This window comes from Rhodotorula graminis (genome assembly GCF_001329695.1).
Source record: "Rhodotorula graminis WP1 unplaced genomic scaffold RHOBAscaffold_6, whole genome shotgun sequence".
Classification (NCBI taxonomy): Eukaryota; Fungi; Basidiomycota; class Microbotryomycetes; order Sporidiobolales; family Sporidiobolaceae; genus Rhodotorula; species Rhodotorula graminis.
This window is the reverse complement of record NW_017264933.1, coordinates 1,426,645-1,448,861: the sequence shown is the minus strand read 5'-3', so window position 1 is coordinate 1,448,861 and position 22,217 is coordinate 1,426,645. Positions and strand designations below refer to the sequence as shown.

The 22,217-nt window shown below is 66.0% G+C and overlaps 9 protein-coding genes across 9 annotated transcripts; 4 read left to right on the top strand and 5 right to left on the bottom strand.

Annotated features, from left to right (window-relative positions):
- Positions 1 to 51: 51 nt before the first annotated feature.
- Positions 52 to 5,791, top strand: RHOBADRAFT_53555 (uncharacterized protein; the record flags this gene model as incomplete). Its single annotated transcript, XM_018416892.1, has 16 exons — positions 52 to 66; positions 268 to 346; positions 422 to 500; positions 565 to 623; positions 708 to 898; positions 1,041 to 1,201; positions 1,345 to 1,469; positions 1,597 to 1,720; positions 1,834 to 1,975; positions 2,060 to 3,180; positions 3,293 to 3,408; positions 3,478 to 3,687; positions 3,779 to 4,482; positions 4,572 to 5,081; positions 5,179 to 5,391; positions 5,480 to 5,791. The coding sequence occupies 16 exons, from the start codon at positions 52 to 54 to the stop codon at positions 5,789 to 5,791; spliced, it is 4,161 nt and encodes a 1,386-aa protein (XP_018271642.1).
- Positions 5,792 to 5,915: 124 nt separating this feature from the next.
- On the bottom strand, positions 5,916 to 8,880 carry RHOBADRAFT_26952 (uncharacterized protein). Its single transcript, XM_018412772.1, has 11 exons — positions 8,778 to 8,880; positions 8,483 to 8,697; positions 7,794 to 8,410; positions 7,713 to 7,724; positions 7,452 to 7,594; positions 7,314 to 7,390; positions 7,238 to 7,250; positions 6,844 to 7,167; positions 6,395 to 6,761; positions 6,208 to 6,305; positions 5,916 to 6,100 (listed from the first exon to the last, which is right to left on the bottom strand). Exons 1-11 carry the CDS (start codon positions 8,860 to 8,862, stop codon positions 5,970 to 5,972), a joined length of 2,082 nt encoding a protein of 693 aa, XP_018271641.1. The 5' UTR covers positions 8,863 to 8,880; the 3' UTR covers positions 5,916 to 5,969.
- Positions 8,881 to 9,509: 629 nt separating this feature from the next.
- Positions 9,510 to 10,812, bottom strand: RHOBADRAFT_44098 (uncharacterized protein; the record flags this gene model as incomplete). The annotated part of the gene is made up of 4 exons (XM_018414349.1): positions 9,510 to 9,546; positions 9,612 to 9,886; positions 10,007 to 10,258; positions 10,315 to 10,812. 4 exons carry the CDS (start codon positions 10,810 to 10,812, stop codon positions 9,510 to 9,512), a joined length of 1,062 nt encoding a protein of 353 aa, XP_018271640.1.
- Positions 10,813 to 11,413: 601 nt separating this feature from the next.
- On the bottom strand, positions 11,414 to 12,971 carry RHOBADRAFT_36458 (uncharacterized protein; the record flags this gene model as incomplete). The annotated part of the gene is made up of 5 exons (XM_018413356.1): positions 11,414 to 11,583; positions 11,653 to 11,927; positions 12,041 to 12,256; positions 12,383 to 12,421; positions 12,495 to 12,971. 5 exons carry the CDS (start codon positions 12,966 to 12,968, stop codon positions 11,547 to 11,549), a joined length of 1,041 nt encoding a protein of 346 aa, XP_018271639.1. The 3' UTR covers positions 11,414 to 11,546.
- Positions 12,972 to 13,250: 279 nt separating this feature from the next.
- On the top strand, positions 13,251 to 14,266 carry RHOBADRAFT_53552 (uncharacterized protein). Its single transcript, XM_018416891.1, has 2 exons — positions 13,251 to 13,438; positions 13,504 to 14,266. Exons 1-2 carry the CDS (start codon positions 13,289 to 13,291, stop codon positions 14,209 to 14,211), a joined length of 858 nt encoding a protein of 285 aa, XP_018271638.1. The 5' UTR covers positions 13,251 to 13,288; the 3' UTR covers positions 14,212 to 14,266.
- Positions 14,267 to 14,629: 363 nt separating this feature from the next.
- Positions 14,630 to 16,958, top strand: RHOBADRAFT_36457 (uncharacterized protein; the record flags this gene model as incomplete). Its single annotated transcript, XM_018413355.1, has 10 exons — positions 14,630 to 14,674; positions 14,951 to 14,990; positions 15,212 to 15,338; positions 15,406 to 15,485; positions 15,559 to 15,681; positions 15,748 to 16,059; positions 16,192 to 16,306; positions 16,372 to 16,515; positions 16,577 to 16,607; positions 16,680 to 16,958. The coding sequence occupies 10 exons, from the start codon at positions 14,630 to 14,632 to the stop codon at positions 16,776 to 16,778; spliced, it is 1,116 nt and encodes a 371-aa protein (XP_018271637.1). The 3' UTR covers positions 16,779 to 16,958.
- Positions 16,959 to 17,130: 172 nt separating this feature from the next.
- On the top strand, positions 17,131 to 18,280 carry RHOBADRAFT_36454 (uncharacterized protein; the record flags this gene model as incomplete). The annotated part of the gene is made up of 4 exons (XM_018413354.1): positions 17,131 to 17,325; positions 17,609 to 17,714; positions 17,807 to 17,918; positions 17,994 to 18,280. The coding sequence occupies 4 exons, from the start codon at positions 17,131 to 17,133 to the stop codon at positions 18,235 to 18,237; spliced, it is 657 nt and encodes a 218-aa protein (XP_018271636.1). The 3' UTR covers positions 18,238 to 18,280.
- Positions 18,281 to 18,364: 84 nt separating this feature from the next.
- On the bottom strand, positions 18,365 to 19,634 carry RHOBADRAFT_53549 (uncharacterized protein; the record flags this gene model as incomplete). The annotated part of the gene is made up of 5 exons (XM_018416890.1): positions 18,365 to 18,495; positions 18,561 to 19,178; positions 19,260 to 19,340; positions 19,444 to 19,482; positions 19,558 to 19,634. Coding segments are annotated over 5 exons (907 nt in total), but the record flags the coding sequence as incomplete, so codon positions are not given.
- Positions 19,635 to 20,080: 446 nt separating this feature from the next.
- RHOBADRAFT_36453 (uncharacterized protein) lies at positions 20,081 to 21,757 on the bottom strand (the record flags this gene model as incomplete). The annotated part of the gene is made up of 8 exons (XM_018413353.1): positions 20,081 to 20,289; positions 20,371 to 20,512; positions 20,610 to 20,773; positions 20,850 to 21,014; positions 21,126 to 21,131; positions 21,232 to 21,495; positions 21,564 to 21,580; positions 21,715 to 21,757. The coding sequence occupies 8 exons, from the start codon at positions 21,755 to 21,757 to the stop codon at positions 20,200 to 20,202; spliced, it is 891 nt and encodes a 296-aa protein (XP_018271634.1). The 3' UTR covers positions 20,081 to 20,199.
- Between the last annotated feature and the right edge of the window lie 460 nt (positions 21,758 to 22,217).

Here is a 22,217-nt window from a genome sequence, read left to right as displayed (position 1 = left end):
GAGGAGGAGAGGGAAGGGGACGGACGAGGAGCCTTTGCGTGGTTGTCGCGCATGTTGAGGGACATGGTGGGCGTGCGGTCGAGTGTTGCACTGGCTCAGCAGTGCGGTGAGAGGAGCGAGGACAGAGGAGGCGGAGGAGGAGGAGGAGCGCGTGTGGACGCGAGCCTCTTGAGTCGCCTCACCCTGTTCTCCGTGGCAAGCACCAGCTGCGAATCAGAGACGCCCACCATGGACTGGTCCCTCGACGAACACCTCGCCCACATCCAGGACCAGCTCCCGCTCGACCTCGCCAACCCTCTCGACCTCGACCAACTCGATCAACACGAACTCCACCTCCAGCTCAACCGTGCGTCCCCTGGGCCTTCTGGACCACAGTCCTGCGAGCCGACGCAACCCCCTGACCGACCCCTCGCTCCCGCAGAGCTCGTCGACGACCTCACGTCCGACCCGGCCGCCGTCACCGAACAACACTGCTTCGACCAGGTCGCATCCTTCCTCCAGTGCGTCCTGAGCGCTCCCTCCGTGCTCCTAAGAACCGACACTGACCCCTCCAACCACCCGCAGAGGCGCACAGCACCTTCCTGGACCCGCCCTCTCCAAGCTCTTCGACGCCCTCACCTCGAGTGCGCTCTCGCTTCCCTCTCGTCCTCGCCGGCGCACCCTGTGCCCCCTCAAACACTCGCACTGACTCTCTCTCCCCGCCACAGGCTTCTCGGCCCTCCTCGATCTCGTGCGCCAGTCCGACACCAGCCCGACCGACCACACCGCCTACCGCGCCCACCGCCACGCCCTCGAGGCCCATGCCCTGTTCGCCATGTGGAGCGTCCAGGTCGGCGAGAAGGCGGCGGCGGCCCAGGCGGCGCTCGATGGAGAGACGGGCACGGGCAAGGGTCGCAAGGTGCGCCCCCTCTCCTCCCCTTCGCGACTTGCGTCCACCACCTCGCCGCATGTACCGCTCCTAGGTCGAGCTACAGCACGCGGCGTTTGGCTCGAGCAGATTACAAGGGACGCACTGCCTGACCTCGCTCGCTCGCCCGCAGAAACCCGCCGCCAAGAGCAAGGCCAAGGGCAAAGGCGCGCGCGACGCGTTCTCGTGGGTCGACCAGGTCCCGGACGTCCTCGGCGTCATGGTCAAGGCGTTGCGCACGCTGCGCACCGAGCGCATCTGGCAGACGACGGCCGAGCGCGACAGCGTCATCTCGTGCGTCGGCCGTTCCCTTTCGTCCTCGTCCCGAGCGCCGTCTATGTCGTGCGGCCATTGTCCGCATAGCGGCGCATGGCTACATGTGGAGCGAGTCGTTTGGTTCAGGACGATGTACTGACTCTGGCTGCGCCGCCTCACAGCAACTGCTTCTTGCGCCCCGTCAACCTCCTCGCCGAGACCGAGGCGTACCTCAAGGTGCCCGAGATCAAGGCCGGCATCTTTCGCGTCATGTGCCTCGCCGCAAAGGGTCACGGTCAAGCCTTCAGTGCGTCGCGACCGTGCCCTCGCCTCGCGTCGTCCCGCTCGGGCCGCGCTCTGACCCTGCCTGTCCTTCCTTTTCCTCCCTCACTACCCATCTCTCCCCTCTCTCGCCCTCCCTCTCGCACTCGCAGACGTCCAGATGACCATCATGCAGAACCTCCAGTACACCGAGCACCTCGCCGAGCCCATGGCCGAGCTCGTCACCGTCTACGCCAAGGAGTTCGACCAGGACGTCCTCGGCGAGAAGGTCCTCGGGTGCGTCGTGTGCTCTCCCCGTTCACCTGCGACCGCCTGTACTTCTCGACAACAGCGACGGTCGCATGCGGTCACGGATGATCCCGGTGCTCACACCGTCTCATCGCCCGCAGCGAGATTGCCGACCGCCAGTTCAACGCGCAGGACACCAAGGGCCCGAGGTCGTTCTCCAAGTTCCTCATCCGGCTCGCCGAGACGAGCCCACGCATCGTCCTCAAGCAGATCGTCCTCTTGCAGAAGCACCTCGACAGCGAGGTGCGTCCTCCTCCCCCTTTCCCCTCTCTCCCGCCGTCGCACGCCCTCTCGGCGATCCATACTCATGTCTGCTCCCCTCCGCAGTCGTACCCGATGCGCAACGCCATCCTCGAGGTCCTCGGCCTCCTCCTGCGCGAGCTGTCCCTCACCGAGTCGGGCGCCCTCTCGCTCGAGCCGGCCCAGCACACGCGCCTCCTCACGTCGTTCCACGCACTCCTCACCGAGCGCCTCCTCGACCTCAACTCGTACGTGCGCGCCAAGGCCGCCTCGGTCCTGCGCGACACGTGCTCGCTCCCGGCGCGCGTCCCCTCGCTCCGACTCGAGCTCGCGCGCCTCGCGGCGAGGAGCCTCCACGACAAGGCGGCGAGCGTGCGGCGCAACTGCCTCGCCCTCTTGACGCGCCTCGTCCTCACGCACCCGTACGGCCGCATGCACGGCGGCGAACTCGCGCTCGACGAGTGGCGCGCGCGCCTCGCCAAGCTCGAGGACGAGCTCAAGGTGCTCGACCTGCCCGACGAGGCCGAGCGCGAGGCGAGGCGCCTCATGGACGGCGTGCCCGAGGGCGAGGACGAGGGCGACGAGAGCGAGGACAAGGAGGGCGACGAGGAGAACCCGGCGGCCGAGAAGGACGAGGACGACGACGACGACCACGGCCCCGACTCGGACGAGGACGGCACGCCCAAGAAGCGTCGTTCTTCGGCCGTCAAGGCGGGGCGCAAGCGCGCTCCTCGCCGGTCGCAGCTCGATCTCGCAGCCGCCGACCAGTCGGTCGTGCTCGCCCAGGTCGATGGCGACACGCTCCAGCGGCTGCGCCTCACCAAGGCCTACTACGTCGACGCCATCAGCTTCATCGAGGCGCTCGAGGGCGCCATGGACACGGTCACCGAGCTCCTCGCGTCGAGCGTCAAGAGCGAGGTCCTCGAGGCGATCGAGTTCTGCCGCGTCGCCAAGGAGTACCGCCTCGAGGCCGCCGAGCAGGGCGTCCGCCGCATGCTCCACCTCATCTGGACCAAGGACGACGCGCCAGCTTCGGCGGCGGCGGCGTCGGGCGCGGGCGCGCAGGGCGACGGCGGCGAGGACGGCGAGCGCGAGGTCAAGGGGATCCGCAGTCGGCTCATCGAGTGCTACTCGCAGCTCTACTTTGAGCCGCCCGAGAACCTGAGCGACAAGGACCAGGTCGCGTTCGTCGCCCGCAACGTCATCGAGTGCGTCCCGTCCCCCTCCCTCCTCCCTCTTCCCGCTCGGACCTCCTTTCTCGTCGGCAAGGACCTCAGCCACTGACCAACACCCCTTTCTCCCCCTATTTCTCTCACGCAGGCTCACCCGAGACGCCACGCTCGCCGAGCTCACGTCGCTCGAGCAGCTCCTCGCCGTCATGATGGCCAAGAGCGTCGTCGACGACGAGGTCATCACCAAGCTCTGGCAGGTCTACAGTGCGTCGCATCTTCCCTCGTACCTCTCCCACTTCTTCTCGCCCGACCTGACGCCCCACTCCCGCACAGGCACGTCCAAGGACATCCCCAAGTTCCAGCGTCGCGGCGCCATCATCGTCCTCGGCATGTTCGCCCAGACCAAGCCCGAGGTCGTCGCCGACCACGTCGAGACACTCCTCCGCATCGGCCTCGGCCCGCTCGGCCGCAAGGACCTCGTGCTCGCCAAGTACACGTGTATCGCTCTCGGCAGGGTCGGCGGCAGCGTCAAGAAGGTCAAGGGTGCGTCACGGCTCTCTTTCCCTCCCTCTCAGGTCCTCGGCGCGTTCCTCGACGTACAGACGACTGACCATGCGGGTCGACGTCCACGCAGGTTCGCTCAACGACGCCCAGGTGCGGCTCCCGATGGACAGCGCCGTCTTTTCTCGCCTGTCCGACACGATCCAGGCGCCGTCATCGTCGCGCGAGTGGTTCAGCATGGCCGAGCAGGCGCTCAACACGGTCTACACGCTCGGCGACCAGCCCGACAAGCTGTGCTCCGAGGTCTTGCGCCGCATGACGGTGCGCGTCTTTGGGCCCAAGGCCGGCGCGACCCCGGCGGCGCACGTCGAGGCGCACGAGGGCGACGGCGAGCCGGCCAAGATGGACGAGGACGTCGACGAGAACGAGGGCGAGCCTGCGCCAGCGGCCGACGCCGACGCCGACGCCGAGATGGTCGACGGCGACGAGGCGGCAAACCAGCCGCAGCCGGCGCCGCAGGGCTCGCCGTCGACGGGCAACGCGTTCGAGCTGTCGCAGCTCCTCTTTGTCGCCGGCCACTGCGCCATCAAGCAGCTCGTGCACCTCGAGCTCGTCGAGCGCGACCTCAAGCGCCGCAAGGCCGACGACGACAAGTCCAAGGGCGGCAAGAAGGCCGGCGACGACGAGCTCGACCAAGTTGCGGGCTCGGTCGAGGACGACATCGGCGACGTGATCGCCGCGTCGCGCGAGAAGGAGCTCCTGTACGGGCCCGACAGCCTCCTCGCCGTCTTTGGCCCCATGGCCTCGACCGTCGTCGCGCAGCCCAAAATCTACAAGGTGCGCTCGCCCGTCCTCTCCTCCTCCTCTTCCCCGTCAAGCCCGAGCAGAGCCTGATGTCGAGCGTCGTCGTCGCCTCCCACTCGCAGAACCCGATGCTGCAGACGGCCGCCACCCTCGCCCTCAGCAAGTTCATGTGCGTCAGCGCCGAGTTCTGCGCCGAGCACCTCATGCTCCTCTTCAAGGTTCTCGAGACGTCCAAGGAGCCGGCCGTCAGGAGCAACATCGTCATCGCGCTCGGCGACATCGCCGTCTGCTTCTCGACGATCATGGACGAGAACTCGGACCGCCTGTACGCCGGCCTGCACGACAAGGACCTCACCGTCAAGAAGAACACCCTCATGGTCCTCACGCACCTGATCCTCAACGGCCAGATCAAGCCCAAGGGCCAGCTCGGCGAGATGGCCAAGTGCCTGTCGGACGACGACAAGCGCATCAAGGACCTCGCCCACCTGTTCTTCGAGGAGCTGTCGACCAAGGACAAGGCCATCTACAACAACCTGCCCGACGTCATCTCTCACTTGTCGACTGGCGCCAACCCTGTCGACGAGGACACGTTCCAAACGTCGATGAAGTTCATCTTCAAATTTGTCGACAAGGTCCGTCCCCTTTTCCTCCCTCACTTCCTCTTCCTCCTCCTGAAACACCTCGTCGACCCGAGACTGACTCTTTGCTCGTCTACGTCGGCGTTCGCAGAAGAAGGAGGCCGAGTCGATCGTCGAGAAGCTGTGCCAGCGGTTCCAGACGACGAACCAGCCTCGCCAGTGGCGCGACATCGCCTTCTGCCTGTCGCTCCTCCCGTTCAACTCGGACACGGCCGTCAAGAAGCTCGTCGAGGGCGTCCCGTTCTACCAGGACAAGCTCCACGAGGAGACCGTGTACAAGCGCTTTGGCGAGATCCTCACCAAGGTGCGTCTCTCGCCTCTCTCCCGCCTCTCTCTCTCGCCTCTCTTTAGCCGTCGAGAACGTCTCATTGACTCGACGATCCGAAACGCAGATCCGTGCGCCGACGAACAAGCTCAACCGCACCGAGTCGGACCTCAAGGAGTTCGAGGACGCGCTCGAGGCTCACCGGGCCAAGGGCGCCGAGGACCAGGACCTGCAGCGCAAGGTGCAGAAGTCGCGTGCTCGAGGCGGTGCGCGAGGCGGTGCGGCGGCAGCCAAGGCGTCGGCCGCAGCGGCGGCGAGGGCCGCCAAGGCGTCGGGCTCGGGAGCTGCGCCGGCGAGGAGGGGCGGACGGCGTGCGGCGGCGAGCAAGGCTGCCGCGAGGATGCAGAGCGAGACGCCGCCGAGCTCGCCAGAGCGATGAGCGCGTCGTCGCCGGGTCCCATCTTCGTCTTTCTCTCTCCGTCTCTCTCCCTCTCGAGCTGTTGTGTTATTCGAGCTTTGCGCATTTGTGCCCATCTGTCTGTGTCCCTCTCGTGTCGAGCTAGTCGAGAGAACTGCTTGCATGCTTGCTCGTTGCGGCTAAGCGAGAGGGAGAGAATCTACAACGCCCGCTCGACGAAACTCTGGATGACGCCCTCGACCGTGACCGGGTACTCGACGAGCTCGACATCGCCGGACGACGTAAGGCGCGTGTTGGGCTGCACGAAGACCTTGCGAGGAAGCTTCTTGGCTGCGAGCGCGAAGATGGAACGAGGCGAAGAGGGAGGAAAGAGGGCGAGAGAAGGTCAGGCGAGGTCTATCGGTGGGCGTGAGGACGAGGAGAGACGCGGGACGCACCGAGGACAAGAGGCCGCAGCTCGTCGACCCAGACCTGGTCAGGCTTGGTGAGCTCCTTGTAGAACTTGGTCGCGCCGGGTCCGTCGCCCGTGCTCTTCCTGCGCCGCTCGTCAAAAACCAGGTCAGTCTCGTCGCCGATGCAGCATCGCCAACAAGACAGGAGAGAGAGAGAGAGAGTTCGACGGACCGGACTTGGATCTCGAGGAGCAGCTTGCCCATGACCTCCTTGCCCTTGGCGAGGCAAGCCTCGCGGTCGATCTTGGCGTGAGCGTCGACGAGCCGGCCCTCGCCGTCCCGAACAAAGTCGACGCTCGCGATGCCGTGCTGCACGAGCCACCGCAAGATGCCGTGACGCGCCTCCATGTGCGCCTGGCCGTGCTTGCCCGTCGCCGGGTCGAAGAAGGTGAGGGCGAGGACGCCGGCGCGGGCCATGATCAGGTACATGTGGTACGCGAGGTCGTCTTGCTCCTGCTGCGTCTTGAAGCCAAAGATCTCGAGGATCTGCTTGTTGGTCGCGAGGTACAGGGCGATCGACTCGGCGCGCATCTCCTCCACTGCGGGAATGTCGAAGAGGGTCAGGTTCGAGAACGCGCCGGCGACGACGACAACAACGACGATAGGAGAGAAGGGACGCACTTGACGACGAAACAGGGCCAATGCGGCTGCCGTACGACTCGCCGGGGCGGTACCAGCTCGTGATCGGCTTGCCCGTGAGCGGGTTGATCGTCTTCTCGTCAAAGTTGCGCGAGCCGTCGGCCTGCTCCTGGAAGAGCTTGCCGCTGCCATGCCCGAGGAGCTCGTGCGACGCGACCTGGACCTCGAACGCCTTGTCCTCCCACGCGCGGTACTGCTTGGCCTCGGCCGGCGCGATGAACGTGAGCTCCTCGCCGGCGGCTTTGGCCGAGAGGATGTTGCTCAGAGACACGTTTTTGAAGCCGTCGTTCTCGCGCACGTCATGATCTGCAAGTACGAGCAAGTCAGGGAGGGTATCCGAGGGGAGAGATCGAGGGAGAGAGAGCGTTGCTCGTACAGTTGGGGATGTTCTGCGGGCTCGAAAAATGTCAGGGATGATCGGAAGAGAGGCAAGAGGACCGGCAGTGACGCACAATGCCTGCGGGGATGCCGGCCGTCGCGAAGCTGACGACCTCGAGCGCGGTAAAGTCGGGACGCTTGAACTCGGGAACTGCGAGGCCCGAAGGTCAGGACTCGGTACGGCGATCTCGAAAGAAGACGGGTGGACGCACCTTCATAGTCCTTGCCCCAAGGCAGGTCCTCGATGAGCTGTGGCGCGCCGTCGACGAGCACGTTGAACTTGGCCGACTGCTCCTTGTTGACGATGGCGACGAAGCCCTCCCACTCTGCGCGAGCGCCAGACGGGTCGACGTACCTGCGCCCGTACGAGAAGCGTGAGCTCTGTCCGGAAGTGACGAGGCAAAGTGGACGATGAGAGAGGGTGGCGGCGGAAGAGGGAGAGCGAGGAGCAGGAGGGCGAAAGAGGGACGCACGACTCGATGAACCTGCGAGCGGTGGTAGAGCGTCAGTGAACGGCTCGAGACAGAGAGAGGGGGAGAAGGCTGCAGACGGACCCGATGTACGACTCGACGACCGGCCCGACGTCCTTGACCCAGTGCCGGCTGCCCTGCTTGTGCGCCTCGATGTCGCCCGTCTCGAAGCTCTCCTCGTACTTCTCGAGCATCTGGCGCTGGTTGTCGTCGCGTGCGTGCTTGCGCGCCTCGCGCAACGCCGCGTTGACGCGCCCGAGGGCGTCCGAGAAGTCGCCCGCCTCGAGCCGGACCGTGGACCCGAGCTTGTCGCTCTTGAGCGACTCGGGGAAGGACGCCGGGAGCTTGCCGACGCTCGCGATGAGGAGGACGAGCTCGGTGTCGGACGTGCGCGACAGGCGCGTGTTGAGCGTCGAGATGCCGGCGGCGTCGCACAGGGCTTGGACCTCGTCGACCTGCTCGTCCGAGGGCGGCGGCGACGACGGGTAGTATGCCGACGTGTGGCCGTCGGTAGGCTTGCCGATCGACAGGGACGCCTCGGGCTTGAGCGCGTAGATCTCGCCCGACAGCTCGTTCCACAGCGGGAGGGCGACCGACGAGCGCTCCGAGGCGGCGACGATGGCGGCGAAACCCTCCTCGCTCGCGCGCGCGATGAACTTGGTGGCTCCAAAGCTGCGGAAGTTGCTCAGGTTCGAGAAGACCTGCGTCGGACGTTCGCGGTCAGCGTCTCGCCGTCGAAAGGAGGCGAGGGAACGAGGCGAGCGAGGACGCACCTGGGCAGCATACGCGAGGACGGCGTCCCAGTCGTTGTCGCTGACGCCGCTCTTCTTCTTGAGCTGCTGGAGGTCGGCGAGCTTGGTCGGGTCGGCCGCCGAGCTGAACGTCGCGACGAGGAGGTCGAAGAGCTTCTCCGAGTGGGCGGTCGTCTGGCGCATGACGATGCGGGCGCCTGCCCAGCTCGCCTCGCTCAGGTAGTGCGAGTAGAGCTCTGTGGATGTGCGCGGTAGGTCAGCCTCTCGGCGTAGGCAGAGAGAGACGGGTCTCGAGGTGAGAGAGGCGGGGACGCACTCTCTTGACGAGTGAGGGCCTTGAACGAGTCGGCGATGGTGAGGGAACAGACGGGCGGCGCCTTGTCGGCGAGGTAGCGGTCCATGTTGGCGTTGCTCGCGGTGGCCATGGTGCGCGACGAGGAGCCGACGAGTGGGGGAGGCGACGAGGCGGTGCGGTAGGCGAGGGATCGAGGTACTGCGCGGCTGGCAGTGGACCAGAGACTCTTGAGCATGCACTGAGCGGAGCAGGCACGCGTCAGAGTTCAAGGAGACGACCGCGTGCTCCCTCTTCCTCTCCCTCTGACCACCACGCGGTCCGCGCTGCGACTCACACAGAATGCGCCGGTCTTGTGCTCGACCGCACCCTACCTGCTCCCAGGCGGCGGCGGCAGCCCTCTCGAATCCGCCCGAGCTGCGCTCGCTGCTCGCCGTCTCGCCGCATCTTCTTCATCAGCGATTTGCTCTTCTGGGTTCCCTGGTGCAGCAGACTTCTCGCTGCCGCCCACAGCGCAGTCCTGGCACCACGCTGGCGGCTGAGCCGAGCTGGCAGGCCCGCCGCGTCCTTTCCTCTGTGGCTCTCTCCTCGTCCGCTTGCTCAGCTCGCCTTTCTCGACGTCCGCTCGTCTCCCGGGCTTTCGCGCTCTCAATCCTTCTCGGGAATGACGAGGTCGACGAGGATTACGGCGGCGAGGGCAGCCAAAGATGATGGCACAAGGGAGGAGTGGTACACGGGCTCGCTGCGAGCGGCTGCTCAGAGGTGGACGCGCACGACGATTTTGCCCTGAGCGCTGCGGTCGCTCAAAAAGGTCAGCACCGAGGTCACATACGCTCAGAGAGGAGGAAGGCGACGCACCGGCCCGACATCTGGCGCTCGTACGCCTTGAGGGCCTCGTCGAACGGGAACACGCTGTCGACGATCGGCCGGATCTTGCCCGTGCGCACGAGCTCCTCGACCTCGGCGAACGACTTGCGGTCGGCCGTGCTGAGCCCAAAGACGTACTTGCGCGGGACGCCGCCGAGGAAGCCCGGGCGCAGGTTGCGGCCCATCATGTCGAGCATGCCGCTCAGAAGAGGCCCGATCCCGCCGTCCATGTGCGCGCCTGCAACGTCGACGTAGATGCCGTCGGACTGCGAGAGAGAGAGAGAGAGAGCAAGCTTCAGGACCCGTCCCGACGAGGAGACGGTCGCGCCGTACGAAAGCGAGGGTCCGAGCGGGCTCGAATCTCGAGAACGCCGAGGAGGACGCACCTTGAGGTACTTGGGGCACTTGCGCCAGACTTCAGGAGAGCCGACCGTGTCGAAGACGATGTCGAACGGCTCGTTGCCGTACTTGGCCTTGAGCTGGCCGGGAAGAGGGCTCGCGCGGTAGTCGAGGATGTCGTCGGCGCCGAGCGTCGAGACGAGCTCGAGGGTGCCGGGCGAGCACGTCGTGACGACAAAGGCGCCGTACGCTTTGGCGAACTGGACGGCGTACGAGCCCACACCTCCGGAACCGCCGTTCTGCGACGACCGGGAGGAGGGGTCCGTGAGCGAAAGGTCGGCCTTGAAACGTCGACTCGCGAAAGAGGCAAGGGACGCATGATGAAGATACGCTTCTTCTGGCCCTTCTGGAGCTTGGCGGTCGTGACGAGGGCCCAGTACGCCGTGAGCACGCTGAGAGGAAAGGTCGTCGCCTCCTCGAGCGAGACGTTCGCTGGCTTCTTCGCGAGCGTGTCCTTCTCGACGGCGACGTACTCGGCCAACGCGCCCTTGCCCGTCTTGCAGATGTCCTGCGTCGACACGAACCCGAACACCTCGTCGCCGATGGCGAGACCGGTGCCGCTCAAGTCGCCTCCCTCGACCCAGCCGGACAGGTCGAGTCCCGGTACGGCCGGCGCCTTGGCCATGTACTTGACGGGCGCGACGCCCATAGCCTTCCCGTCGAACGGGTTGACGCCCGCTGCCGCGACCTTAACGAGAACTTGCGAGGAGGACGGCGTCGGCTTGGGCCAGCTCGGCTCGAGGCGCAGGACGTCCGAGGTCTTGCCCTTGGTCTTGTAAGCCCAGGCGCGCATGGTAGACACTGTGTGAGGACGTCGCAGGTCAGGGCTCGGTCGTGCGGGACGTGCGGCGAGAGGGAGAGGCGTCGACGCACTTGGGAAGGTCGCTGAGGAGGGTGAGCTGGAGGTCCGAGCGGTGGGTGTCGTGGCGTGCGTTGCAGCAGGAATGGAGCAGGATGAAGAGGGAGAGCGAGGCGACGAGGCGAAGGGTCAACTCTGTCGCTGAACACGGGGTTCGGGCTCTCGACCTTGACCCGCTTCTGGACGTGTTCCCTCGACTTCCCTAAGCCCGGTCGCTTACTCAGGTGCGGGCGCCGGCTCAATCCGGTCTCTCGGGACACGGAGCGTGCGGTCCGTCCAATCTGGCGCCGCCTGGCGGTGAGCGAGAGCGTCTGCCGTCGTCGAGGATCGCTCGAACCTGTCGATCTCTCGCCGGCCAAACTTGCTCTTTCTGGCTGAGGACGCACTCGCTGCTTGGGCCATGTGCAGTAATGGTCGTCAGGCGATCTGGCTAAGCCGCAGTAGTAATCGCCGGCTCGAGCAGAGCAGCCGAGCTGGTTCTCGTGCGGCAGCTGCAAGCGCGTTCGAGCCTCTCGTTTCTGCTCTCGCACAAGTCGACGAGGTGCAACAGCGCTCCAGAATGCAAGAGAGAGAGGAGACGCAGAGATTTGACTATGGCTGCAGCGACGTATGTGACCGAGAGGGAACGAGAGAGACGAAGAACGCTCGGCTCGAGAGTGAGAGAGCGCCTACTGCGAGACCTTGACGACGACCTTGCCCTTGGCGCTGCAGACGGTCAAAGGTGTCAGGCGTGCGACGATGAGAGAGAAAGAGGACTTCGACCAGGGGACGCACCGGTTTGACATCTGGCGCTCGTACGCCTTGAGCGCGTCCTCGAACGCAAAGACGCTGTCGACGATCGGGCGCAACTTGCCCTCGCCGATCAAGGCCGCCATCTCCTCGAGCTCCTTCCTGTCGGTCGTCATCATGCCGAACGTGTACTTGCGCGGGACGCCGCCGAGCATCTTGGGGCGCAGGAGGCGGTTGGCAAAGTCGACCGACGCGCGCAGGAGCGAGCCGATCGAGCCGTCGATATGCGGGCCGGCGACGTCGACGTAGATGCCCGAGGGCTGCGTGCGAGGGAAAGAGGGCGCGAGGACGGGCAAAAGTACGTCAGTGGGCGCGTTTCGATGCTGGCGCCGCGCGACAGGACCAAGTGCGAGAAGGGGAGAGTCGGGCGCACCTTGAGGTAGGTCGGGCTCTTGTAGTACAGCGACGTGTCGTGACCGACCGTGTCGAAAAAGATGTCGAACGGCTCGCCCGAGTACTTGCTCGAGAGCTGCGTCGCGAGGTCGCTCTCCTTGTAGTCGTGGACGTCGTCGGCGCCGAGGCTCGAGACAAGCTCGCGAGAAGGAGGCGAGCAGGTCGTGGCGACAAAGGCACCGTAGGCTTTGGCGAGCTGTGGGAGGGGTAGAAGGTGGTCAGCCCCGAGGCTTCTGAGTGAGGCGGACCGGCGGCGCGAGCGGCGACGTCGAGGCCGCTCTGCGACAGCTCGCAGTCGCCGAGAAGTCAAAGGGTGACGGACCTGGACCGCGTAAGCGCCGACGCCGCCGGAACCGCCGTTCTGCAGGAAGAGGAGGAGGTCAGGTCGGGCGGGACGAGGTCGGGCGCCGAGAAAGACGAGCGCGAGGACGCACGATGAACACGCGCTGCGCCTTGCCCTTCTCGAGCTTGCCGGTCCGGACCAAGGCCCAATAAGCCGTGAAAGTCGTGAGCGGGAACGTCGACGCCTCCTCGAAGCTGACGTTCGCCGGCTTCTTGACGACGAGGTCCTTGTCGCATACCAGGTACTCGGCGAGCGCGCCCTTGCCGTTCTTCATGGTGATCTGCGCCGGAACGATGCCGAAAACCTCGTCGCCGAGCTTGAGGTCGGTGCCGTCGAGCGAGCCGCCGGCGACGACGCCCGAGAAGTCGCCCTCGGGCACGCACGGCACGCGCTGCATGTACCTCATGGGCGCCATGCCCATCGTCTTAAAAAATACCGGGTTCGTACTGACGGCGCGCAAGGAAACGAGGAGCTGCCCTTGGGCGGGCTCGGGTTTCGGGTAGTCGTCCTCGAGGCGGAGGACGTCGGCGGGCTTGCCCTTGGTGCGGTAGACCCAGGCTCGCATGATGGTCGACTGCAGACAAAGCAGTGCGTCAGGTCGAGTGCGCACGAGAGAGGAAAGGAGCCGGCGACGGACCTGGAAGATGCGGGAGGCTGGAAGCTAGGAACTGGACGAGGAGGAGCGAAGATGCAGGTGGTGGGGACTTGCGCGCGCAGGTCCTAGATGCTTGTAGAGGGATGCAGGTCGAGTCTGACGCAGCTGTGCGTCTGTAGAGCCGAGAGAGCGGGTTGGGCGACGGCAAGAGGAGCGAGCCGTCATCGGTTCGCCTCGTCCGCCCCTCCTCATCTCGTCTACCACCCTCGAGCAGACCTGAGCTGCACACGATGGAGTCTCTCTTGTCCGACACGCGCCTCCCCGAGGAGATCCAGTCGTTCAAGGCGACCGCCGAGCTCCTCGCGACCCTCAAGCAGCGGTACCCGAACTCGTACATCCCGCCCGTCGAGGAGCGCCACAAGCGGCCTACCCTGGTCAATGTGCGTACCCTGAGCTCTCCCTCCTGTCACACCGACTCAGAGCTGACCCGAGCACCCGGCGCCAGGTCCCCGTCTGCCCTCCCCCCACAACCGGCCACGACGACGACGACGACGAGCCCATGCCCGCCGCCGACGCGACGGTCAAGCTCACCGTCAAGTCGCTCAAGCCCGCCCTGTCCTTCACCCTCGCCGCGCGGCCAACAGCCACCGTCGCCGACCTCAAGAAGCAGCTCGCTGCCGCCGAGAAGGACGCGCCCGCACCCGAGCAGCAGCGGTGGATCCTCAAGGGCAAGGCCATGGGCGACGGCAAGCTCCTGCGCGAGTTCGACGTCCAGGACGGCGCCGTCGTCAACCTCATGATCACCAAGGCGCCCGCCGCCGCCGCCGCTCCCTCCTCGTCGACCGCCTCCGCCGCATCACCCTCCTCCCCAGGCGTCCCTGCCCTCACTCTCTCCGAGCCGTCGACCTCCTCGTCGTCGACCGCGCCGCAGGTCTCGCTCGCCAAGGACCTCGACGCCCTCCCTCTCTCGACCTCGTCGACCTCGCCTGCCCACCCCGAGCACGCCGGCCTGTCGCCCGCCTTCCTGTCGAGCGTCGCGTCGCCCGCGCTGTGGCAGTCGGTGCGCGACACGGTCGAGGGCCACTTTGAGGGCAACAAGGAGGCGCAGCGCGTGTGGGAGGCCATGTTTGAAGGCGCGCAGGAGTGGATCCGGCCGAACGACAAGGCCCTCATCCGCGAGCGTGTCGGCTATTCGGCCATGGGCGGCGTGTGAGTGTGCGGGAGCTGTCGGGCGGGCCTGCAACGACATGCGCAGTACTTCCTCTCTTGCACTTTCTCACGAGAGCGCCGTCGAGAATTCCTCGCCCGGCTTCTCTGCGCAAGCTGCTGCGGGTCCGGTCGAGCTTGTGCGGTACATTCTGCTCACGCTCGTAGCGGCCGTGAAAGCTCTGTGCTCGTTGTCGACGCGTGTCTCGTCATTTTGCTCGAGCGAGGCCGACTCGGAGAGAAACGACGACGGCGGCCGGATTGCGCCCACACCAACCGCTGCAGCTCTCTAGCCTGCACGCACACGCACACATAGCTCGCTCAGCTCGGCCCACGACAGCAGCCCCTCGACCAGCGGCCACAGCCACCCTCGCCAGCGACCTCACCGCCTCGCCAACCTCGACCCGCTTCATCACCAGCCCGCCATGAGCACGATCGTCGACAGGATCAAGGCCATCGAGGACGAGTGCGTCCACAGCTCTCTGCACCGTCGTCAGAGTCCACACTGACCTCTGCCTCCCTCGCCGCAGGATGGTGCGTTTCGAGCCCTTTCTCGACCTCCCTCCTCTTCCCCTCGGCCGCGATGAAGGGCCTGCGTCGGCGCAAAACGCTCAGCTCGGATGCAGCTAGCGGATGAGCAGCCGAGCGCGACCGTGCGAGGCGCGTGGGACCCGAGCGCACCTCGACCTGCACGACGTCCTCTTGAGAAGGCGAGCTGACTCTTTCAAACACTCCCCCTCGTGCAGGCCAAGACGCAGAAGAACAAGGCGACCTCGTACCACGTACGTCCCGCGATTTCTCGGCCACTTTGTCCACTCGTTACTGACCTCGCCTCCTCCCCCCCTCACAGTGTGAGCTCCTCCTTCCCCTTCCTGACGCACGTCAACCTCGTCGACACGTTCCACGTCGTTCCTGGGTGGCGTTGGGGCGACCGATGTTCGGGCAGAGACGGCGACGACCAGGTCGGCCGCTCGAGAACCCTCACTGACCCTCTCGTCCGGCGACAGTGGGACAGCTCAAGGCCAAGCTCGCCAAGCTCAAGCGTGAGCTTCTCACGCCGTCTTCTGGTGGTGGTGGAGGTGCGGGTGTCGGCTTCGACGTGGCGAGGACGGGTATCGCGTCAATCGGGTTCATGTGCGTCCCTCGCGTTTCCTCTTCTCGGTCTACTTTGGCCGAGCTGACTCGGCGGTTCCTCGTGCAGCGGTTTCCCTTCCGTCGGCAAATCGAGTCTGATGAGCGGCTTGACCGGCACCGAGTCGATCGCGGCGGCGTACGAGTTCAGTGCGTCCTCGCCCCCCTTTTCCTCGCTCTCCCTGCCTCGAGAGGACCTCGCCCTAACTCCTTCCGCCCGCAGCGACCCTCACCACCGTTCCCGGAACGCTCCAGATCCACGGCGCCCCGATCCAGATCCTCGACTTGCCCGGTATTATCGAGGGCGCCAAGGACGGCAAGGGACGTGGTCGTCAGGTCATTGCCGGTGCGTCCTGCGCCTCTCTCCTCTCGGCGAGTCACTCGTGCAGGCGTACTGATGTCCCTATCGCAGTGGCACGAACGTGCAACCTCATCTGCATCGTCCTCGACGTCCTCAAGCCGCTCGCCGACAAGGCCGTCATCGAGAATGAGCTCGAGGGCTTCGGCATCCGCCTCAACAAGCAGCCGCCCAACATCACGTACAAGAAGAAGGAGAAGGGCGGCATCGCCATCACCAACACGCAGCCGTTGACCAAGCTCACGCACGACGAGATCAAGGCCGTCATGAGCGAGTACCGCATGGCCAACGCCGACATCCACATCCGCTGCGACCCGACGCTCGACGAGTTCATCGACGTCATCGAGGGCGGCCGCTGCTACATCCGTGCGTCCCTCTCGCTTGCCCTCGACGTCGGCGGCCGGGACTGACCTTCCCAAATTTATCCTTCTCTTCCCACATCGCCCTCCTTCTACTCCCTCCTCGCCCCACGCTCGAACTTCTACGTCACGGCCACAGCGGCACTGTATTGCCTGAACAAGATCGACGCCATCAGCATCGAGGAACTCGACCTCCTGTACCGCATCCCGAGCGCCGTCCCCATCTCGGCCAAGGACTGGCTCAACATCGACGAGTGCGTCCGCTCGTCCCTTTCGCCGTGTACCTCTACGCACCTGACTCCCTCTCTTCCGCGCACAGGCTCATCGAGACGATGTGGGACAAGCTCTCGCTGCGCCGCATCTACACCCTCCCTCGAGGCGCCAAGTCGCCCGACTATACGGCGCCCGTCGTCCTGCGCTCGTCCCACTGCACTGTTCGCGACTTCTGTAACTCGATCCACCGGTCCGTCCCCCTCCTCCCTCGGTCGCCTAGTCGCCTGGCTTACCCGACCCTCCTCTCGCAGCGAGATCGCCCAGCAGATCAAGTACGCCGTCGTGCGTCCTCGTCCTCTACTTCTTCCTCTTGCCCTTCATTCTCTTACGATGTTGCTCGCCGTCGTCACGCAGGTGTGGGGGACGTCGGTCAAGCACTCGCGCGGCCAGAAGGTCGGTCTCGATCACGTCCTTGAGGACGAAGACTGCGTGCGGCTCATCAAGCGGATCTAGTTCCTCGAGGTCGGTCGACAGTGAGCGAGCGAGGAGGGGAGACGAGGAGGACGCGGGCCGGGAGGAGGACGAGCCGTCGAGGAGCGAGGAGGAGGAGGAGAAGGTCGAGGAGGTGGGGCGGCTCTGTACAGCGCGCTGTAGCTTTCTGAAGTGCATCTCTCGACTCCACAGTGCATCGTCCACGTGTGCATAGTGCTTCCGTGCTGCTCGGGGGCTCTGTCGCCGTCGACGTAGTCAAAAAGGCGAGACCCGTCGACCCCGCATTCCCGCCTCGCCCGCTCTCTTGAGCCGATAGCGCTCCTCTCTCGCGCTCTCTCACCACTGCCTCGCTCGCTCGCACCGCTGCGCAAGCATGGCCGCTACTCTGCCTGAGCCCGCTGTGCTCCTGCGCGCCTTCCTGCGCGTCATGCTGGACGAGATCGTGCCCAAGACGCGGGCCAACGTTGCGAGCGGCAGCAAGGTCTTTGGAGCGTCGGTCCACCACAAGTCTCCCCAGCTCGAGGTCGTCACCGTCGGGACCAACACCGAGACCGAGAGCCCGCTACTGGTGCGTCCGCATCTTTCTCTCTCTCGGGCGCGACGGGCGGAGGACGAGTGAGGGTCGGGACGGAGCAGGCGCCTCGGTCAACGACTGCGGCGTGTTGGAGCGGGGCAGCAACAGCAGACGAAGCCGGCACGGACAGCCGGACGATGCGGCAATGGCTTTGACGGTGCGCTGACTCGCTCCTTCCCTTCTCCTCCCCTCCTCGTCCCAACTTGGTCGTCGTCTCGTCCTGTTGCTTGTCGCCTTGCTCGCCTATCCTGCTCGCCCACGGTCGTCCAATCTGCAGCACGGCGAGATCCAGACGATCCAGCAGTTCTACAAGATCCCTCGAGCCGAGCGACCCGAGGCCAAGGACACCGTCTTCTTCTGCACGCACGAGCCCTGTTCTCTCTGTGCGTCTGTCATTCTCTCCCTCTCGTCCGCCTCGTCGTCTCGACGTCGTCAAGGAATTTCTGCGACTGACAGAACGCGACGGCGACCGCAGGCTTGTCCGGCATCACCTGGGGCGGCTGGAACACCTTCTTCTACCTCTTCTCGTACGAGGACACGCGCGACGCGTTCGACATCCCGCACGACATCAAGATCCTCGAGGAGGTGTGCGTCGCATCGTCTCTCCTCTCTCAGAGATTCATCCAAGCCTTCCTCGCTCACGCTCGGACCCTCCCTCGCAGTTTCCGCGTCCCGTCGACCTGCGCGCACGAGTCGCCGTCCGACCTCGCCTCGCGCCCGCTGTACAACCGCACCAACGCTTTCTTCACGTCGGCGTCGTGCGCCGAGCTGCTCGCCCAGGTCCCGGACGACTCGCCCGACAAGCCTGAGCTCGAGGCGCTGTGGAGCGAGGTGCGGAAGGTGTACGGCGAGCTGAGCGGGACGTATCAGAGCCAGAAGGGCGACAAGGGGATCCCGATGGCGTAGCGACGGCGAGAGTGGGTGCAACCTGAGAAGAGTTGTTTCTTGTTCGAGGTCCGAGCGGGCGGGTCGAGAGCGAGCTTTCCTCCTCATCGCGCTCTCTCTCACTCGCTCGCCGAGGCGTACTCTTGAGTGGGGGAACGAGAAGGTTGCAGCTCGACCGTATGGCGCACTACCGCCGACGAGCCGGCGCAGTCGGCGCCCACCCTTGCGGCTCGCGCGAGTCGCCCGGGTTGCCCTTGAGCGGCGCCGGGTTCTGCTTGGCTGCGTGAGGGACTCGATTCAGTGTACGAAGAAAGAGAGAGAGGAAGAGAGAGAGCGGGACGCACCGAATTCCTCGCGCCGACGGAGCGCCGCCGCATGGTCCTCGTCCCTCCTCCGCTTGGCCAGCTCCTCGGCGCTCAGCTGTCCCTCCTGCCCCGCCACGGCTGCACCGGCACTCGGCTCGACACGCTCGGCGCCCTCGCGCAGCTCCCTCGCGACGACGGGCGCGCGCTTGCCCGCCTCGAGATCGACGCCGCCGTCCCTCAGCGGGAGGCCCTCGGCGCTCGCCACCCCGCCCGCTCGCGCCGCCGCTGACGCCGGCGTCGGCGCAGGGTGCTGCACGCCGTCGAGCTGGCGCGCGATGCGCGACGCGCGCCGCCCGGCCGGGGCATCGACGCCGCCGTCCTCGAGCGGGAGACCGTCCACCTCGTGCCCTGCGACTGTCGCCGTGTCCCTCGCCGCCGCCGACGCCACCGCCGCTCCCTCGCCCCTCACTGGCCTCTGCGGCGCCGCGAGCCGCGCCCCCTCCTGCGCGGCCCCGAGGCGCAGCTTCTCGTCGGCGTAGGCGGCCTCGAGGCGGGCGACGTTGTCGCGCAGGCGCAGCTGGCGGCGCAGGTCCGTCTCGAGCTCTTCGAAGCTTGGAGGCTCGCGGCGTGTGCGGCGGAGCCAGGAGGACCATTGGACTGTGTGAGGAGAGGGGAGGGGTCAGCTCGTCGGCGGAGAGAGAGAGAGCGAGAGAGGGGGGCAGAGAGAGGTGGGCGCACCGGGGATGGTCTGGTAGTTGTAGTCGCTCAGGGGCCTGGTCTCGGCATACTCGATGTAGCGCTTGTTCTTGCGCCACTCGTCTGTTGCGAGGGGAGCGAGGCGAGGAGAGATGAGGAGGGCGAGGGGCGACGAGAGGGTCAGGCCGCGCGTTGAGGACAAGGGGGGAGGGCCGAGTGGACGGACGAGGGTACTCGGGGTGCGGCCGCTCGAAGAACTGGTTGCCTGCGCGAGGCCGGGAAGCCACCGAGTGAGCGACATCATCGACGAGGGAGCTCTCGAGGCGAGTCTCGGGCGCACCTTCGAGGTCGGTGCCCTTCCAGTAGCGGTACTTGCCAAAGCCGAGTCGGCGTGCGGCACTGCGCAGGAGCGACATGGTTCGAGGGCGAGCACGAGAGCAGTCGCTCGGCGCAAGTCGACGACGATCGAGAGAGGTCAACTCGCGCTCGCCTCGCCTGAGGGCGACTTGCACTCGTGCAGAGGCAGTCCGACGGCAGGTCCCGTCTTCTCGCGAGCGCGCCCCGTCACAAGCTCTCGCTCGCCGGCTCTCGGACCCGCTCAACTCTCGCAGTGACCTCTCCTCCTCGACGCTCGCTCGGTCGCGGTATACACAGGCGTGGCATGACACCTGCTCGTCGAGCAGGACAGGGGATGGGAAGAACGTGACAAGACAAAGGTGGCGAGGGGGAGAGAGGAGGAGGGAGAGAGCGCTCGAGGCGGTCCGAGGACGGGCGTCGGCGAGTCGGGGGGACGGTGGCGAGGAAAGACGAAAGGCAGGACGATGGGAGAACGATGCGAGTGCGGTGGACGAGGGCGAGGACGAGACGACGACGAGGACGGAGCCAGGGAGAAGAGAGGGCGAGGGCGAGGACGGGATAAGGACAGGGTTCGCTCTGATCGGCGGCGGCGACGAGGTCGAGGATGCGACGGTGGAGACGCCGCTCACGACATCTCGGCGGCACCGAGGAAGTAGTCGCTCTGGAGCGCCGCCTTGGCGCTCGTGCGCTTGGCCGGGTCGTACGCGAGCATGCCCTGCGCGAGCGACGGCGAGTCAGTCCCGGGTGCTCTCTCTCGTCGCCACTTCGAAGAGAGAGAGAGAAAGGTGGGACGTACGGCAAGGAGCTCGGCGCTCTCGTCGGTGCTGCCCGTGATGTGGTCCTGCAGGTCCTTGGCGTGCCAGTTGGGGAACGTCGTCTTGTAGTCGGGCAGGCCCGTCACGCCAGGCCAGATGTCCTCGTCCGGCGTGCCGAGAAGACTGTGGCGAGAGCGTGATCGGCGACTACCAGTCAGTTCCCCTTCCTGCGAGAGGAGCGAGAACGAGAGGAAGCTCGCTCGGCGGCGCGCCGACGCACCGGAAGATGCGGAAGATCTCGTCAATCTCCGAGTCGCCCGGGAACAGAGGCTGGCGCATGATCATCTCGGCAAAGATGCAGCCGACCGACCACATGTCGACGCCGGTCGAGTAGTGCCGGCTTCCGAGGAGGACCTCGGGCGCGCGGTACCACAGCGTGACGATCTGCGGGGCGTGGGCGAGGGGGAACGAGTCAGTCTCGAACGTGTGAGGGTCCGAGAGAGGGAGACAGGGGACGCACCTCGTGCGTGTAGGTGCGCAAGGGGATGCCGAACGCGCGCGCGAGGCCAAAGTCGGCGAGCTTGAGGTTGCCCTCCTTGTTGATGAGCAGGTTCTGCGGCTTGAGGTCGCGGTGGAGGATGCGGTGCGAGTGAAGGTAGTAGACGCCCTTGATGAGCTGGTACGTCTGCGGATCGAGGAGAGGTGGACGAGGAAGGGGTGCGAGGAGAGTCAGTCAAGAGATCCCGCTTCGGCCCGAGGCTCACGCCGCCGAGGCATGACGAGGTTCGGGACACACGAATTTCTGCGGGCATGACAGCGTAGGGTCAGATCGAGGGCCCTGAGGGGGAAGAGGCGAGCAGGACCGGGAGGAGGAAAGAGGACGAGGGAGGGGTGGGGCGCACCTTGACGATGTCGGGGCCCATGCCGTCGCCGTCGCCGACCTTGTCCATGTAGCGCTTGAGGTCCATGTCGAGGAACTCGAAGACGAGGTAGAGCTTTGTGTCCGAGTGGCAGATGTCGAACAGGCGGACGACATTGTCGTCCTTCATCTCCTTGAGGAGCGAGATCTCGCGGATGGCGGTCGAGGGGACGCCCTCGTCCTCGGCCTCGAGGCGGATCTTCTTGAGGGCGACAATCTCGCCCGTCTCCTTGTTGCGCGAGCGGTACTGGGAGGAGGAGGATGGTCAGCTTGATGGCGGCGGGACAGGTGGGTGGGAGGACAGGGTGGACGTACGACGACGCCATAGGTACCTGCACAGGAGGAGTCGGGCGTGGACCAGGGTGGGGTGTAGACGAGGAGGAGACGGGCGAGACGAGGTCAGCCAACTCGAGGCGAGGGGAGGAGGGGCGGCGGGGCGAGAGAGGGCGAGGGGACGGGGGCGCACCTTCTCCGACCTTCTCGAGGCGCTCGTACTTGTCGAGGGACATGGTCTAGGTAGCTGGCAAGCGAGAGCTGAGAGCAGGGGGAGAGAGACCTCGACGACGGACGACGACCACCATCGACGCGTCGCGCTCGACACCGCTTTCGAGAGGACTGACAAGTACAACAGGTGTAATACTACCTGAGACGCGTCTAATATCACCCAAGCCCTAGCCAGAGAGAGCTGCCGAGTCGCCTCTCCGCTCCCCGTCGAGCTTCATCGCCTCGCTGCCTCGAGACGCCCCTCGTCGACCGCACCGGCCTCGAGCATGGCCGCTGCGAGGGCCATCGTGCCCGTCCTTCGCCTCGCAACAGCAGCGGCAACACCCCGCCGCTCGCCGTGCCCGTGTGCACTCGCCCGCTCGCTCGCCTCGACCTCGCTCCGCACCTTGTCGACCACCTCGAACCGGCGACAGCAGGCCTCGTGGGACTCGCTCGACACGGACGACTCGTTCAAGCCCGCCGCCA